This window comes from Leptinotarsa decemlineata, unplaced genomic scaffold (assembly GCF_025532065.1).
Source record: "Leptinotarsa decemlineata unplaced genomic scaffold, Ldec_3_MD MMD2_P_RNA_scaffold_12, whole genome shotgun sequence".
Classification (NCBI taxonomy): Eukaryota; Metazoa; Arthropoda; class Insecta; order Coleoptera; family Chrysomelidae; genus Leptinotarsa; species Leptinotarsa decemlineata.
Genome location: NW_027412526.1, coordinates 6861761 through 6881077, shown reverse-complemented (window position 1 = coordinate 6881077; position 19317 = coordinate 6861761). Strand labels below are relative to the sequence as shown.

The 19317-nt window shown below is 35.5% G+C and overlaps 1 protein-coding gene across 1 annotated transcript; it reads right to left on the bottom strand.

Moving 5' to 3' along the window:
• Positions 1-936: 936 nt before the first annotated feature.
• On the bottom strand, positions 937-18095 carry LOC111503385 (uncharacterized). The gene is made up of 6 exons (XM_074173283.1): positions 17836-18095; positions 13001-13034; positions 5451-5476; positions 3272-3479; positions 1390-1480; positions 937-1134 (listed from the first exon to the last, which is right to left on the bottom strand). The coding sequence occupies exons 1-5, from the start codon at positions 18007-18009 to the stop codon at positions 1425-1427; spliced, it is 498 nt and encodes a 165-aa protein (XP_074029384.1). The 5' UTR covers positions 18010-18095; the 3' UTR covers positions 937-1134; positions 1390-1424.
• Between the last annotated feature and the right edge of the window lie 1222 nt (positions 18096-19317).

Sequence of the window (19317 nt, the reverse complement as noted above, 5' to 3'; positions counted from 1 at the left end):
TATTTAGAAAGAGAAGTACAAAGCATAGAAATAATTACCTATGTTATGCTTATGAAGTTTCAGAATCCATTGACTCGTCCGAAGAGGAATCACCAGTCACACTTAAATCTATTATTATTTGGTCGAAAACAGTGTCTAAAATCCCATACAATCTTCACATTTTCTCTTCTTCCTTGATCACATGGGCTACAGCATTAGCCCAATCTTCTTTCCGTATCCGTTTCATTGCGAGTTCCAATAAACGTTGGACATCAGAAATTTTATATGTCACGTTTTCACGAGCTACGCAACCCTCAATTTGAGCCCAGATTAATTCTATGGGGTTTAACTTGCAATGGTAAGAAGGAAGGCTCAAAATGATGAATCCTTCAGCACGAGCTATTATATCCACCACATGCTGGCAATATCTGTCACGATGCTCTTCAATGACACTCATAAGCTCGGCCTTAACCATGTCCTCGGAAAATGGAATTCATTTTAGTCCTAACCAACTCTGATGTCTGCTATTCTGGTGGTCATAGTTGGCAGCTGTTCTACTAATCGGCTGTGATAAGAAGAGATATCCATTACTATTACCGAATTTGGCTCGACTCGTGAAAGAAGGGATTCAAACCATCCAAACCATATTTTTCTGTCTATTTTCCACTATCGTGGAAAATAGACAGAAAAATATTTTTATAGTTTTCATAGTGCATCCTCCTATTATTTGTTCTCAATGTCCGAGCTCGATATCTCAGGAGAGATTTTCTTAGGGCGCCAAGATCAAACCCTGATTACTCGATGATAATCGTTGGTCCGGCCCTGAATACATATATAGACCATCAATAGAAATTGTTGTCACAAAAACCAAAACCCAGTTTCTACTGTTTTTTCTCATGAGAACTGTGACGTGAAGTTCTATCCAAAAGTTTTAGAAAATAATAGACAGAAACAATATTTCCGATAATTTTATATTTGAAAACACAATGTTTTATACTTTCATGACTTTATAGGTACTAACGGTGCCACTATAGAATATGCCGCTCCTTCCAAAAGTTCTGCTTGCGTATTGACTTATTTCCCATACTTCCAAGAATAATTAGCTCACTGGATATATTTCATTAGGCTGTGATGATGGTGGAACATATGGGATTTCTGAAAATTAATCATTCTTGCAATTGGGGTAATGAATCATTAAACATGCATAATCAAAACCTGACGCTTACTAGTTTCGAGAAGCTGTAGGTAGTAGCCACGTAGAACAACTACGTGGCGACGTAGTGAAACTACATATTTGGGATGCACAAATTAATAACGCATGTGTAAAGATCTATTGAATGTGCTGTATTTCAGGACAAGTTTCGACAATCCACAAAACTAGTAACAGATCTTTCTCAGCATAATACTCACGCTGTATGATAACTCTGAACAGATGACTGCATCTACTAGTACATGTGTCTAGTCACCATCTTGTCTAGGCGTTTGGGATTGAACACAGATTCTGCAAAAAAGAATTAGGTACATTATCGAATTGAAGTTCGAAAGGTACAAATAAATATAGTTGGAATAAAAAACACACTTTTAAAGAACATCGAACTGAAAAGTTGAAAATATTTTTTTAACTAAGCGACAAGCGCTTGATATACAAAAAATATAGCACAAAGCACCCACGCTATTTTCACAATAATACTAGAATTTTTCATTCGTTATTATTTTAAGCTCATTTGAAAAAATATTTGTAACTTTTTAGTTCGATGTTCTTTAAAAGCGTGTTTTTTAGTGTTTTGAACTATATTTATTTTTCATTTCTTAGTTTCGTATGCTATGAAAGCGTGTTTTTAGTCTTTTTAAACTATATTTATTTTATCTAAACTTTGGGATCCATTAGCCGTTAGATGTGAAAACCTTCCAGCCAGAAAAAAAAATGTGTTCCAGATGCTTATACGAACATGTTCTCAGGAGATGTCCAGCCTATGGAAAGACATGTGCATTCTGTCAAGGAATACAACATTTTGCCAAAGCATGTTTAAGAAATAAAATGAGGAAAAAAACTGATGAAGATTTTGACCCCACACCTGACACCATTTTATATTCTTCAGGGATACGGGGTCAATAAGACATACTAGTTTTCATGATGTTTAATGATTTAATCAGGACACAACTTTACATATCAAGATTGTCGAGCGGAATGGACTGTCAGTCAAAAGATGACAATCTACTGTCAAGAAACATAGAACACAAAATACATGATACAACATACAAGGTTTTTTTTTATTTTTTTTTTTTCATCTTCTGGATTTAGTGTTTTTAAATTGAAATTACTAGGTGATGAAGGGCTCGATATTTTCAATACAATAAATACCATCATAGCAAACGAAAATCTTAGCAGATGTCTTGAAAGCATATTATGAGTATTTCATTCCAAAGAAAGTTATACCAATGGAAACATTCAAGTTCAATAACCTTCTTCAATCAGATTCATAAACGATAGAGAGAACTAACAACTCAACCTAAGTTGTGCAGTTTTATATGTTAAAAGGAGGATTGCAAAACCAGTTACGAAGAACGTATGATAAGGGATAGATTAATCCTAGGCATAACTGACAAGCAGATCCAAGCTAGGCTGATAAGGGAGCCAGATATAACTACTGCAAAAATTGTAGACTATTGTAAGTCAATAGCCTTGAGTAAACAACATTTAAAAACACTAAATCCAGAAGAAAAAGAAGTTCATGCCTTGAGGAAAGATGTGAAAGCTTTCCAGCCAGAGAGAAAAATGTGTTCCAAATGCTTATACGAACATATTCTCAGGAGATGTCCAGCCTATGGATAGACATGTGCATCCTGTCAAGGAATAGGACATTTTGCCAAAGCACTTTCAGAAATAAAATAAGGAGAAAAACTGATGAAGATTTTGACCCCACACCTGACACCATGTTATATTATTTAGGGATACTCGGTCAATAAGACATACTAGTTTTCATGATGTTTAATGAAATAATCAGGACACAACTTTACATATCAAGATTGTCGAGCGGAATGGACTCTCAGTCAAAAGATGACAATCTACTGTTAAAAAATATAGAACACAAAATACATGATACAACATACAACATCATCAGGATTAGACGCCTTGTTGATAATAAATTCGTCAAAATCCGTTGAGACTCAGAACGTTGAAATTTTGAAATATTTTTCATTGGTACAGATGCCAACTTGATTGGTGAAACGCGCGTCGAGTAGAGTGTTGCAGTTTTAGTGTTTATAGTTGAAAACTAGAATAACTACTTACTTGGTAAGTCCTTGTGAGCTGTAGGACTAGCACCTGCGATGTTAGAAACGTCTTTGACTAGCTTCCTCCTCATCTGCTGGAAATCCCTCAGATCATCTGATAACTGATTCTGTTCGACGATGTCTATCCTGTCTAAGTCACGCATTTGATCAGCCGTCGAACTCCCCAGGTTGGAGGGCGCCCCAGCTCCCTTTGGATAAGCAGGGCACTGAAACATTTTTATATCAACTTGAACTTGTGGTGCACCGTTTGGAACCTTTGGTGTAGTGATGAATATTACTGGAGTTTTGTCCCAACACCAAACCGTTATTTTAACACCTCGACACGTGTTTCGATCACCAAGTAATCATCTTCAAGAGGAAGATCAAACTAATCATATGCCCCCTCCCGGGTTGAGTGCCCTGAAGTAGAAGCTTCCCCCCCCCAGATATTTAGCGAGGAGAACCTACTACCCCACTCAATCCACCCCCGCTCTCCGAGCGGTCCTCAACTTACTGATGGGTACTTCAGCAAGATTGACATCTGACCTCTTTTGGTCGAAAGTCAGCCTTTAGGTGCTATTCTTTCGCGATCGGTATAATCATATTTACAAAGCTATCCTTATTTATAACAAAGACATATGTTCCAGGTACCTGTGTCTTAAGTGTCTCAATTAATTTCCCAATATTGCCTTATCTTTGCTGACCCACTCAATACAAATTTTTCCAGCATATTTATAATCGAGCCTCAATGGATAAATCATATGAAAGGAATACATTTGTAGTGAAAAATACATTGCTGTGTCTGTGATATGAATTGAGAGGCAAGTGTTTTTAAAAACGGTGACTTCTAGAAAAACGAACGATTTTTTATGAAGAATTTCATGGTGGAAATTGGAAATATTAAATAAAATTGCATAAATTATAGTAAAAGTCCATGATAGTAGGCACTGAATTCTCAGAAATAGCATTGCAATGAAACTAAAAAAAAACATCGTTGTCAAAGTCGTGATTCCTCATGCATAGTGTCTCAAATTCGATCCTCACCATTACGATTTCGGAAACTATGAGAGGTTGCGCATTTACCTGACTAACAATATTCCGTTGAAAAAAAGTTCTGAAATTTCAAGTATATCCGGAGATATACGAATAAATAAAACAGAAATTTCGGAAAATGGTTTTTTATTTTATTTTTTTCTGGCTCCATTTTTCGAAGGATTCGAAAATAAATTGCACTTCCACGTTGCCACTTTTTCCCTGCTACATAATAGTGTTTTCAGATTTGCTATTCGACGTTTCCTCTTCCGGCCACCATCATCAACTTTACTTTTTCTTATGGGCGCTACATTGGATTTTTTCTGTTTTGAATAGAACAAAATTTTATCTTTTCAATTATGTGTCATGAGTTATCATTCTTTTTCGTAGAATTTGAGACATTGAAAACAATCAATTCTTATTATAATAGGCTTTGAGTTTGATGTTTCTGAATTTGACTTTCAATTTGTTACACTCAATGACATTTTGTTATTGTACAAATCATTGAATTTTTGGAGAAAGATGGCTTTCACGAATGAATAAAAAGAGATACCTATGATACAAATGTATTACAAATACGATAGAAACAGTGTTAGGACATCGGAAATGTATCTAAACTTGTATCCCGAAAGACGACAACCACATCAAACTATGTTCAAGTTATCAAAAAGTTTCTGTTTTTTTCGGATATCTCCGGATATTCTCGGAATTTCAGAACTTTCTCAATGGCATATTGTTAGTCAGGTAAATGGGCAACTTTGCTCCAATTCAACCATCTTCGTATCTCTCAATCATTTGAAACAACCTGTATTTCATCATTTTTCCTCATCTGCTAAGTATAATTTCCGCACCCAACTGCAAGGTACAGATCAAGGCAAAAACGTCAGCCATATCTGAGAATTCAGTGCCTACTATTTTGGAATTATCGAGAATTACGTCAGAATTATTTTTCGTAAACTAATACTCATACCTCAATCTACCAAGAGAAGAAAAGTAATTGAAATAATGAAAAAACAACATTTCCACTCCTTAAATTTTTTCAAACAGGAAATTATAATGTTCAGATAACAGGAAGAAATTCAAAATTTTGAATGTTCATTATTGCTGAAAATTATCGCTTTCTCGTTTCATCCTGTATGAAATTTCGGAGTTGAAAAAATACTCACCATTGATCTTGGATCGGCAGAAGGTGCTGTAACAGAAACAAAAGAATCAATGAATATTTTCAATAATGAACTTTTTTAAAGATCTTTAGTTATCGAGATATAGGATTTTGAGTATTTCTTTTATAATAGCTTGCTAGATTTTTTTCGTTTTAATGTCATGTATGTTTGTAGCTCCATATCTCTATAATTATTTATTCCAGTGTATCGTGGCATATACTGTTCGATAGAGAAATTGAAATCGAAGTACATCAGACTCCTTTAGAAATAAGTGACTTCGTATTAGTAACATTTCCGACCACGGTAGGGTACAAGAGAAACTGGATGATTCAGAATTCAGTGTTAATTTTTCACGAAAGAAATCTGACTCTTACAGATTTTTTTACCCGATTGTTGAGAACAAGAGCATTGTAGAGGAACGCGACATACTTTTCAAATTACCAAAACCACAAACTGTGGGTGGTACAGATCGGGCAGAATTACTTTTAAAGTTCAATATTGACTTAACAGATTACCAAATTAATTAGACCCATACCACCCGTATTGGGGTCCCATTCCACCCGACTCAGCGGCAAGAATGGGACATTCGACACTATAGTTTCAATAGATGAACATTTCAACCTAGCAGACCACTATTATAATATTCATGTAGTCATTGTTCACTGTGGTTCTGGCGTTGAATTTAGTCATTATTACGCCTTGGTCAAAGAAGAAACGGACCGGTTTAAGTTTGACGATAGTCGTGTCACGAAGTGTTCTGGTGATGCATTGAATTCATTGGAGCCTCAGGAGACACCCTACATTTTGTTTTATAAGAGAGAGGACATTGTTGGATCAAGATCTTCAGATGATGTGGTGCTGCAGGTTTTTCCGGGTTTTCCTGCAGCTGAAAAAGCAAATGCGCCACTGGAATCAATGAAGTCGCCCCGGAGCGCCAATGAATTTTTATTGTTGTTTTCATCTTATTTTTATCGTTGTTTTAATAAAATGTTTAAATATTTTTTTTTCTTTTCTAATACTCTTTGAGCAATTTTGTTCACTTCATACCAAAGCCGTATATTTAAGTTTCATAGGAATGTAGAAAAAACTTCGTTTACAATTTTTTACATGATTGGCAATATAAAATGTCCCATTCCACCCACTCTTCCCTGTTCATTTTTTTCCATTTTTTGCCTCTTTTCAGCTTACTAATATATGATGTCGCTTGGCGATTATCAGCCAATTTTGGTCTACGAATTCGAATTGAATCGAAGCACTGCCGAAACGGTCCAAAAAAAATCAACCACAATTTGATGTTGCGTTGGCTTGAGAAATTTCGTTCCAGTAATCCAAGGCGAGGATTTGAGGACTCTGGTGGAGACTGAACCATCACAAACACTGCGTGGGATGACTGATGAATTGGGCGTCAGCTTTCATGCGGTTTTTGATGGATTAAGACGTATTGGAAGAGTCAAATAGCTCGAAAATAGGCTGCCTCACGAATTGAACGAATGACAGAAATTGTCATGTTTCGAAGTCTGTTCTTCTTCGCTTTTGCGCAATCAGATTGTCACGTGTGATGAAAAATGGAGCCTCTATAACAACAGGAGACGTTCATGACCGAAGTTGGACATCGAAGGGTCACCCAGGCAGTTCCCAAAGGCGGAACCCCCCAAAAAAAGACCATGGTTACCATTTGGTGTTCAGCGGCTGGTTTGCTTCACTATGACTTTGGGCACGGACCAAACCAACAAAATATGCTTTATTACCCAAGATCTGAACATCTTATTGGCGAAGACTAGTAAAGTAAAACATGTATATGGGACATTGAATTAACAAATATAAACTATAAAATAATACTTAGAGACAAGAGCAGAGTATACAGTGTGTAACAACGAAAACTTAACAGAGCCGTTTTTTAATATAAAAAGTAGGATTTAAAAAAAAGCTCGGACACGTCGATTTCTAATTAAAGGGGGACACCTTTCAGACTAATCAGATTTTTTGTAGTACGCACCCCCTCGGAGGGGTGCGTCCGACGACCCTAATTTAATTAGGGAAAGTAGGTTCGAGTGGCACCTTGTTTTAAAGGCCTTTCAAATACCTTCACATTTCTGTTAAAAGAAAATTTTTGTAACGATCAGTTTTCGACATAATTTGAAGATTTAAAGGTATTTTCATTGAGTTCAACTCTTTTTAAAATAAATCAAATTGTTTTTAAGGTAAAATTTACGTTCAGAACTTCCATAAAATAAATAAATTTTTGCTTTTTATGACAACTTGCTAATACGTCTCCATTTGATTTCGTTAAAAAGTAAGAATTATTTGTTTATTACGAGATTTTTTCGGGGGATGGAGTTGGTTACCACCTTTACATTTTAGGTAAATTGAGTGGCACCTCCTCATAAAGGTTGCCTTTTGACGTGGATATTTTATGCTTCTGATAAAAAAGTAATCATACTAAAAAATTACCTACACAACGAATACAACCTGCTGATTTCCTTGAATGCTGATGCCACAGAAAAGTTTAAAAAACTGTTTTAGGGTTAATAAATCCCAATAATTGTTTTTAAAGCACACACAAAAAAAGTAACACCTAATAATGGTGTTATCCTTATTAGGTCTTACTAGAAATTTAGAGTAAATGTTCAAAATGTGCGCCATTTTGCTCCGTGCAACAATAAAGATTTTGTTCGAATTTTGCTCTTACATTATTCAACATCTCAGGAGTTATAGCTCGGCATTCATCAATAATTCTACGACGCAAATCATCCAAATTGGCTGGCTGTGTTGCATAAACTTGAGACTTCAAATATCCCCACAAAAAGTAGTCCAGTGGTGTTAAATCTGGTGATCGTGCTAGCCATTCAATTGGACCTCTTCTGCCAATCCATTGTTCTTCAAAATGATTATTCAAAAAATTTCGAACCTGCTGGGCATAATGGGGTGGTGCACCGTCTTGTTGAAAATGAATAAATTCATCTTGACATCTTGGATCCTGTTCAATTATTTCAACTATACGAGGTTGTATTGCCCCTTCAAGAAGTTGTAAATAAGAATCACCGGTTAAATTTCCATCAATGAAAAATGGACCTATAATATGATTGCCTAATATTTCGGCCCAGACATTTAACTTTTGGAGATGCTGGGTATGTATTTCTGTATTGTCTTGGGTTTTCATCCGACCAATAACGGCAATTGTGACGGTCCACGCAACCATTTAAATAAAATGAGCATTCGTCCGAAAAACAGATGTTATAAAGCAGCTCGGGATTTTGCATTGATGTCTCACTCATGCCCTCACAAAACTCCTGTCTTTGGTCAAAATCATCCTCATTGAGTTCATGAACAAGTTTAATTTTGTAAGGATGTATCAGCCATAGCTGATAAACCTCTGGTACTTAACCTAGGATTGGCGATGACTTGGCCAATCACTCCAATCGCATTATCGTCATTCACTACCCTTCTCTGAACATTTCTTTTCTTATTTAAAACCGAACCTGTCTCCCTGAATTTTGTGACCAAATCCAGAACGTGATTTCTGCTCAGGTGTTTACCAGGGTTTTGCTCGTTAAATAAAATTGATGTTCTATTAGCATTTTGGTCGTTGCCAAAAAATAAAGCAATAACTGAAACGCCTTCAGCAGTAGTGTAAGGCATTTTTAAACAAATAACAATACACGACCCGTTTAAACAAAACAATCGAACGATGTACTAATGAAAACTGGAAGAAGAGGAGTCGGTATTGATTTTAAAAAAGGGATTTCATTTAACAAAAAACTGATAAGAACTGCTCGAATTTTTTTTTATTTAGGCATACAAGTTACCGAGTGGTCTGTCTAATGTATTATTAACATGGCAATTTTAACTTCAAATCATCTCGAAAACTAATCGTTACAAAAACTTTCTTTCAACAGAGTTGTAAAGGGGTTCGAGAGACCTTCAAAACAAGGTGCCACTCGACCTACTTTTCCTATCTAAATAAGGGTCGTCGGACGCACCCCTCCGAGGGGGTGCGTACTGCAAAAAATCTGATTGGTCTGGAAGGTGTCCCCCTTTAATTAGAAATCGACATGTCCGAGCTTTTTTTGAAAATCTTACTTTTCATATTCAAAAACGGCTCTGTTAAGTTTTCGTTGTTACACACTGTATGGACAGAACAATATTAAGCCCAGCTGAACAGATACAAATATAAGTACGTGAATATATGAATATTGAGTTACTGTAAATATAATAATACTACGTAATGCACATTGATGGTCATTTCGTGATGATTTCAATAACTAAGAGCCTTGGTAGAATTCGGCCACATTATAATAGGGTCTCCCAACAAGGAATTTTTTTACTTTCTTCCTGAATTTTTTTTTCATTATATATTCGCCTTAAATCAATGAGGTGATTATATAACTTCTTGCTATTGAAAATAATAGAATAGAATTTTATGTAAGGGCTTAGGGTAGGTGTTGGAAGGGAAATGAAGTATCACTGACGTGTACTATAAGTTGAGGTATCAAATTGATTTTTATATTTTTTGTGGATAAGACACACTGTTTCCTGAATGAAAAGACATTCTAAGGTCAGAGTTTTTTTGCTTCACAAATAATGGCGGCATAAATCCCTATAGGTAGCCTTGCATAAATATCTGAAGGTTTTTTTTGTGAAGAGAATACCATATTGAAACAAAATTGTGCACAATTTCCTCAGAAACAAATTCCATAACGTAAATAGGACTCAATTTCTGCAAAATGAACTGATCTTGTAATAACGGGTGATTTTTTTAGAGGTATGGGATTTGATTTTCAAAAAACACAAAAAGTTTGAAAAAATTAATGAAATCTTTATTGGAATCGATATAACGATCAATATAATTCAATGTTTGAAGATGATTTCATGCAAATGTTGTCCGCGGCTCCGCTTTAGATGGCCCATGCGCAAAGTCCAATTTTGGCACACTCTCTCTAACATATTGACGGTATTGCACATATAAATGCTTCAATATTGGCTTTCAGAGCGTCAGTCGTTGCTGGTTTATCCCTGTAGACATGAGCCTCAACATAACCCAGAAGAAATAATCCAAAGGCATTAAATCACACGATCTAGGCGGCCAATTCACAGGCCACAATCGTGAGATAAACTGTTTACCGATGGCGGCTCTTAATTGGGCCATTGTTTCGCGTGCCGTGTGGCATGTGGCACCGCCTTGCTGAAACCACATGTCAGGCATGTCCAATTCTTCCATTTTGGGCAACAAAAAGTCGTCAGTCATCACACGGTAGCGCTCGCCATTCACAGTAACGTTCCGGCCATTGTCGTCTTTGAAGAAGTACGCCCTGATGATGCCACCGACCCATAATCCACACCAAACAGTGACTTTTTCGGGATGCATCGGTAGCTTGTGGCTGGTCTTCACTCCAGATACGGCAATTTTGCTTGTTAACGTATCTATTCAACCAGAAATGAGCCTCGTCGCTGAACACAATTTTTCGATAAAAATTTGGATCTTCCATCAACTTTTCCAGCGCCCATTCACCAAATGATAGACGTTGTGGGAGGTCGTGTGGCTTCAATTATTGCACCAGCTGTATGTTGAAAGGTTTTACACCCAAACCCTTTCGCAAAATTTTACTCGTAGTGGAGTAACAGAGGCCTAATTGCTGGGAACGGCGGCGAATCGACATTTCACGGTCATTACGAATACTGGCGGATACAGCCGCAATATTTTCTTCGGTTATTACTGTACGTATGCGTATGGGTGGTTTAATGTCCTATAATGTAAACTGGGTTCGAAATTTAGTCACAAGCTTCCGAATAGCTCCTTCAGTAGGCCGACGAAACTACCCATAAATTGATGAACTTTCTTCACCGAGCATGCATTTTGATAATAAAATTCAATAACTTGCAAGCGTTGTTCATTCGTAAGTCGATTCATGGTTAAATTATAGACCAAACTGAACAAGTTTGACAATGACACAAAACGCGATTCACGCGTGATCTGTCCAAAACAGTGTTGCCAAAGAGATACCAGCAAAAAAATCAATCATTAGTAGTGTCAAACTCTCTTGCAACATCTCTCACTGCATGACATCCTGCTGCTAGTCTTTTACATAAGTAGTCGACATGGGAATCAAATTTTAGATTTTCATCAATGAAGAGCGCTAAAAATTTGTTTTTCTCCAAATTTTTACATTTTCCAAGTAACTTTCCTTATGTTACATCTGAACGTGACCACATTTGCTTTGTCGATCTTGAATGATGAAAGATTGGAATCACACCACCCTTTCACCCTTCTTATGTCGACGATGATGTGGTCAAGTGAATTTGAGGCGGTATTTCCATGCCAGAGAATAGTGGTGTCGTCAGCAAAACATGTAAATTTACCATTACAGCAGGGTCATTTTCTGAGGAAATCGATGAAATGTTTTAGAAATTCCGTCAGTGGCAGCCGACCCTGGTCAAGAGAAGAGATCTGATCCTGCTCCACGACAACGCTCGTCTGAACGTTCCACAAATTACCGTTCAGAAATTAAACGAATTGAGCGTCAAAGTTCTGCTTCACCCACCACACTCCCCAGACCTCTCGCCAATCGACTACCATATTTTGAAGCACTACGATAAATTTCTCACCGGTAAAACCTTCGCATTCAGGACCAGGCAAAGACGGCCTTCGTCAACTTCATCGAATCTCAAGCACAGAATTTTCATGCTGACAGAGTTAATCGACTTGTGTTAAGTTGGCAAAAACACACTTTTGAAACAACTCAATACTTTATACTTGTATGTCTATGAAAATAATACCTTTTTTTATAACCTAAAACTTTCCCAACAGACATTTTCCCTCTCCAATTGTATGTGCTAGCCATAATCAACCCATTTTTTCAATTTATCACTATCACAAAGTAATAATAATGCTAATTATAACTTTAAAAAACTCGACTCGATAAACATGCATTAGCATTCAAAGAATCAAAAAAGAAAGATGTATAAAAGTACTTTAACGTATTTATAAAAAATAATATGAAATATTATTTGGAAACTTTGGTGTAGTAATGAATATTACTGGAGTTTTATCTCAACACCAAACCGTTATTTTAACACTTCGACACGTGTTTCGATCACCAAGTGATCATCTTCAAGTGGAAGTTTCGTAATTTCGAAATAACGACTTCAAACTCGAGTTTTCAGTCGAGATTCAGAGATTAAAGTCAAAATTTCAAAATTTTGAGTTTGAAGTCGTTATTTCGAAATTTAAGTCGTGATTTCGGAATTTTGAATTGAAAGCCGTAATTTCGGGTTTCAAAGTTGTAATTTTCAAAAAACAGATAATAAAAATACGTAGCCCTCCTCCGCTTTCATATACATTAAACATTATTGACAAAAGGTATACTTCAAAACTGATTTTTATTTGGATGATTTTAAAATGATTCAGTTGTTTGGTGATATGATCATGACTATCGTTATAATTGATTTTCGAAATATTTCAATCCATTGTGATGACTTGAACAAAGAATCTATGTTTAATAGATTTCTAGTAATAACTTAATCAATACTTGTTGGAATAATTAAAAAACACTCACCTCCCGCTCGTAACCTTGGCGATTGGCGAGCACCCTGAAAAAAAATTTCGTTGAGAAATAACTGAATTTTCTTTGTAGTAAATTACTTCAGGTCCATCGAAGATTGGCATCAATTGTTTCCGAGCGTCACAATGATTATAAAAAAGAATGAAGAGAAGAGAATTGAAACTTACTATGGTAAATGAGATAATGAAAAAACAACTTTTAAAACAAGCTTTTATTTAAGTGCCCTAAAAAGATCAAAGTAAAATTTTAAATCACATTAACCACATTCATTTATGACTTTACAGAATTGATATCATAATGAAAGCTTGTCGCGATAATTTCAATTTGTAATTGAAATTTTGTAATTAGGTAGGCACCTACTGAACTTGTAAGCAATTCATAATGTTTGTAATTAAATAAAAGTGCCGTGAATGTTTGAAATGTGGAACTTTAACCTTGAATGACTTTTTCGCACATATAGGATTCATCGGGTTTGAAATTTAAAATCTTATTTAAATTTCATCTGACATTTCATCCAGGCATCGCGACAAGCTTTTTTCATAATTTCAATTCTGTAAAGTCATAAATAAATGTGGTTATTGTGATTTAAAATTTGATTTTTATCTTTTCAGGGCACTTAAATAAAAGCTTGTTTTAGAAGTTTTTTATCATTATTTTATTTTATATTTTTCAGTTTCAATAGATAGTTATCGATCAATACGAGAGTCCACCTATGAAACGGAGAGTCCTTCAACAGAAAAACTTAAGGAATGGGAAAAACCTACTCCTCCGGCATACCTTATAGAAGAATTAGCTTATATTTCTAAGTCTATTCATTTCATTGATGGCGTCATTATCACATGGCCGAGTACCAGTTAATTTCAAACAGTCCAATTCTTCTATCAGGAGGCCTTCTATTGATGTGACCCTACTTAAAGCCACGTGCTCTTGGCCGGCAGCGAATAACTTTGAACCCAAGAATACAACAGCGTGGTCAACCGTACTACCCTGCATTTTGAGAACTGTACAAGCCCAGCATCAAACAATTGGCATCATTCTACGTTCAGCTGTACCATGGCTGAATTTAGCTGAAAAATGCACAGATTTCGGTTGAATAACGTGGATCTCTTCTTTGCCAAAGTCGATACGGACTGATGGAATATCCGTGTCATACATTTGTGCTCTCCGGAAACAAGGCCATATAATTTCTATTATATAACCGATGACACATTTACTAGATCCTAAGGCACATCAACTTCGTATCGCAACATCACCTTGGCCTCCACAAATATTTCCAACTCTTTAGGCAACCCTCCAGTCTTGTTTATATCAGATGGTATGATATTATTTGAATCTATATTATCATTTTTTCTAGTAGAACTATTAGACAATCTTGTGCAATTATTTTATTACAATGCAAATAAATATGGGTTCTTACAACCTACTACACCATTTATTGTCTTCTTTTTAGAGTCGGGAAGTAGGTATTTGAAGGTAAAAGCTTGATTTAATTTTTCATAGAAATATATTTTTTTTAATGAAGACAACCCTGTGGCATCTATTTCATGGTGGGCCTACCAACTGCCTATCATAAACTAATGCGTATACAAAATTTCGTGTCCCTGCTATTTACCGCTGAGGAGATCTCTCATACGGAGCCGATCCTGGCAGCAGCATCAGGTCTCGTTTATGATTAACATGCATTGTCATCGGTTCTGGACCAGCATGCAAAATTTCAGGTCAATCGGATACCGGAAAGTGGGTCAAATTAAACTTGCAAGATTTGTTAACATACATACAAGTCAAGTTGAATGAAAGCTTTCAAAAACATAGAAAGTTTCAATTCTCTTTTCTTTATTATGATCTTCTACCACGTAGTAACTAACGGCTACATCCATTAACTCATTTATAAAAAAGAAATATCTTTTGTACCGCCTCTGCTTATTCAGTTTGCAACATGTTATTTTGTGGAAATGAAAAAAGAATTATTTCATTATAAATTGATGGATGTAGCCGTTACTACGTGTTGAAAATCATAATGTAGAAAAGAGAAATGAAACTCTATATTTTTCACCACTTTTATTTGTAACTAACGTTACTGCAACAGTTTAAAACTGCAGTAATTTTAGTTACAAATGAAAGTGGTAAAAAACATAGAAAGTTTCATTTCTCTTTTCTTCATGATTATTATAGAAACCTCAACAACGCTGGAGGCGATCGTTTTCGAGATATTTCTATATCGATGCATATTACTTAGCTCCTAGGATCGAGAACATTACAAAAACTAAGTATGTGGTGGATCTCCTTGAAATTAACAACTTTTATGTTCATGTTTATTTATGTGCTTGTTTATCTATTATCGTGCCATACGTTTTTGAAATAAACTTTACCATTATTATTATTACTATCATAAATTCTATCACTATTGGAAACCTTTGTTTGAAGGTGGTTGACAATGTTTCATTGAAATTCACTATTGAAAATCACCCTTGAAATTCGAAAAGAGACAACAACTAGAATTGAAGTAGGGTCAACCGGGGTTAATGTGATATACTCAAAAACTTGGGGCTATTATGATATATGTAGAAAAATATAACTAAATTATGAGTAATAAACAAACAAAAAAAAATTCAAAGGGGATACATAGTATATTATTATGTCAGAAATACAGAGGGTTCAAATTGAGTATTTAGTCACATTGAAAATTGAAATGCAAAGTTATGAATGTTTTGGGTGAAGAACTCTTCTGCGGCAACTCAAAACTTTCATCACTACATGTTTATTATTCAACTTCAGTTTACTCTGCATTAGTATTGGGTTGAGAAAGGTTCAATTAATATGTTTCTGCTTTCAAACTTGAAATAGGTCAACTTTGATCAAAGCTATTACATTTTAAAGTTGGGGGCTGATATAATACAGCCAAAGGGGCTATTGTGATACTCATCTTGATATTGAAACTGCCAAATATGCCAAGGAAAATCAAGTTGTGATAAATAAACTACCATCACACACTACAGATATCTTACATCCTCTTGACGAAACATGTTTTAAAACGCTGAAGTATAACTGAGATCTATCAATTCTTCAGTGGTTCAGGCAAAACCAGAAAAAATTAGAAAAAGAAGAGTTTGTGATATGATGGTATGATGATTTGTCAGCTGAAAATATAATGTCTAGTTTTGCATCTGTTAGTTTATGCTCATTTGACCGTAAAATTTACCCTATATCCCGCTTTGATCCTGAGAAGTCAGCAAGATATGAAACAGAACAGCAAAACAAGCAAAATCAACAACAACACGATCAGGTTAGCACAGAACCTCAAGAGTCAGTGTTGAGTCCTACGTCTCGGCCGAGTATATCTAATTCTTTCACTCCCTTTCGGCAAGTAGGCCTGAATATAGACCTGCCCTCAACTTCTAGGGCTTATTCCACTTGTTCAATTTTACCTGGGAGTTTTGAGTCTATGCTTTTGCAAAAAAACATTAAAACAACAAGAAAGCGGCTGGACGCAAAAGCAATTACTAGTGATGAGTGGATGGAGACTGAAAAAGAGAAGATTATTCGAGAAAAAGAAACTAATCCTAAAAGTGGAAAAGAAACAAAAATAGGCCCGAATCCAGTAACAAAAAAACAAAAGATCCTACCAGCACCTTGATTGACAACATTGACGTAGGAAAAGGTTCAAGCAAAATGGTGTGCAAAAAGAAATAAGAGGAGGGACCCGTGGCTCGATACCGACTCTGATATTGATGATGATGATGCTGTTGTGTGTCAAGATGAGAGTGTTTGCGATTTGGAAGAGTTATGTAAAATGGCTGAAATGGAAGAACAAGAGGAACGTGAATTTGAAGCTCTCATTGCCCAACAAGACAGTTCGATAATTTACAAGCCTCAGCTGAATGATTGGGTTGTAGTAAAATTTCCATTAAAGAAATCTATGCTACATTTTGGTGGGCAAATCACCAGGTTTTTTTAAATCGATCCTCAAGTGAAGTTCACAAGATTCAGGAAAAAAACTCCATCAACTACCACCTTCTACTGGAAAGAACAAGAAGACTTGTATATTGTTGACTCTTCTGCTTTCATAGAACATTTGCCAGTACCTCAGCCTAGGCGAAGGGGGAACTCATTTTCCCTCTTACATTCAAAAACTACAACATTCAATAAAGAGGAAAAAAGAAAAAAGTAAATGATGTAAATAGCCTAGTTTATTCTGATATTCAAAGTTTGATTATTATTCCATATTTTTAATGATTGAAGTGCTCTATTGAGAAGAAACTCAAAGCTTGTGATTAAAAACCTTTTTTTAAAAGTTTTACTTGAAGAATTAACTGTATTTTAATGTAGAAGTATTTTTTCTAGAGGCACCAATACCAGTTTGTTTTGTTCAGGAATGTACACAGTAAATTTAAACTCACTTTCAAGCATTCAGAAGTTGAATAAACTAGATTTCAAGCTTGTTACATCCAGAAAATCTTTTGAATTTTGGTACCGACATGTCAACATTCAAACCTTCATAACTCCGAAACGGTTGATACAAAAATATCACAGCACTGTATCACTTTAGCCCCTGCCTTGTATCATAATATCCCCATTGGGTTAGGCTAATATGATACAGACTTTTATTTTTTTCCCACTTTCCCCTACAAAATACAACTTATTCACATAGCAGTATGAAGATGCTTGGAATACATATCAAGGTACTTTTTGTTTGGTGTAAATGTCTTTAGTTTTTAGGTTAATATTAAAAAATTGTCAATTTGTATCATAATAGCCCCGGTTGTACTGTTTGTCGCTACTGTTTTATAAGAATAACTTCCCCTTAATCAAAGCAATCAAAAAACACTCACCCTGGACTGCATAGAGCTCCATTCTCCTGTTGGGCTTCCAGGTCTGGCCCCCATCGAAGGGCCTTTCTTTTTAGCTACCACCACAGCAGACCCTCTAAGGTCATTTGGTATATCGACGACAGTGGTTTCATTGGGATTCACTGTTCCTCTGGGAATAACGATTTTTTGCGACATACTTACTGAAATTTGGATAAATGTGTGAAGTTTCTGAAATGTTTGACAAAATTTTGTGTTGGTTGACGTCAGCTAACTTAGATGTCAATGATTCCATTGAAATGATGGGTATAGGTCAGGCATCAGTGTGAAAATCAGTGCGAAAATAGCAATCTGATTAGTTCTGTCATTGAAGGTGAAAATATTATATAACGTCAAACATTTTTGAAGCACATTAGATTTTTAGAAAAATGTGGAGACAAGCTCATTTGACCTTTAACTCCAATAGTGCTTTTCAACTTTCAACTCCACAAAAACCTACTCATATAAACTGCCCTGATAACAGGATACTGTTGAAAAAGTTGCATCATTATCATCATCAAAGGGGTTGCTTACGGATAATAATGATAATATTCATTCACCATTTATGACACATAGCATGTATACTCCTATGGTAGGTCAAAAATGATCAATTGAATGAAATAAAAAAAAGAAACACACGTTTTACAGAATGTCACTAATGAATAAGAAAAATTAAATTAAAATTGAAATTTAATCAATATTTGCATATACAATGATATACACATTCGCCAACTTACCTATACACATATCAAATTATGGAAAAAAATGTAGCAATTTTGCTTGCCGTGGTCATATATCAATATATAAAATAGGATAAAATCCCCAGTCTAAAGCAAAAAACAATAAGTGAAATATAACAGCGATTGAAAATCTCATTATTCTTCTGTGAAAATATCCTCCAAATATGCCTTATGACTGTAGTAACATTTGTCCAATTATTAGTTTTTAACTTTCTTGTTGAACATAGTTTCAGAATTCAACCTCGTTATAGAAAGTGGCAGTCTGCTATAAAAATCAATGGCATTACATAATGGAGATTTTTGGAAATGCCACTCTTATGCGAAGGAACTCTCAGAGCAGTAGCATGGCGACTATCCCGACCGTGAATGCTCTAGATTTGAAGCATTTATAACTTCTAACTATTATATGCGAGCGCTTTCGATAGCAGACTTCGCTATCATTTTCATGTCTCTACTCAAATTGAACGTTTTATCTTCTTGTTTGTTCTTTTATACGGTTAGAACGCCTTATTCCAGGTATTTGATCTCTCCTTGCCTGTACTAGGGTTACATCAGGTACTATCTTTTGTGTTGGTGTTTCTCTAGGTTCATTGTTTCTAGGAATGTGTATTGTTTTTTGGAGTATATTGAATGTTAGGTCCTGCTGTGTTTTGATTTGTATTTGTTCCTCGATAAGTGAATTATGACTTTTGAATTTATTGATGTTTAGGTTTTCCCAGATATCCAT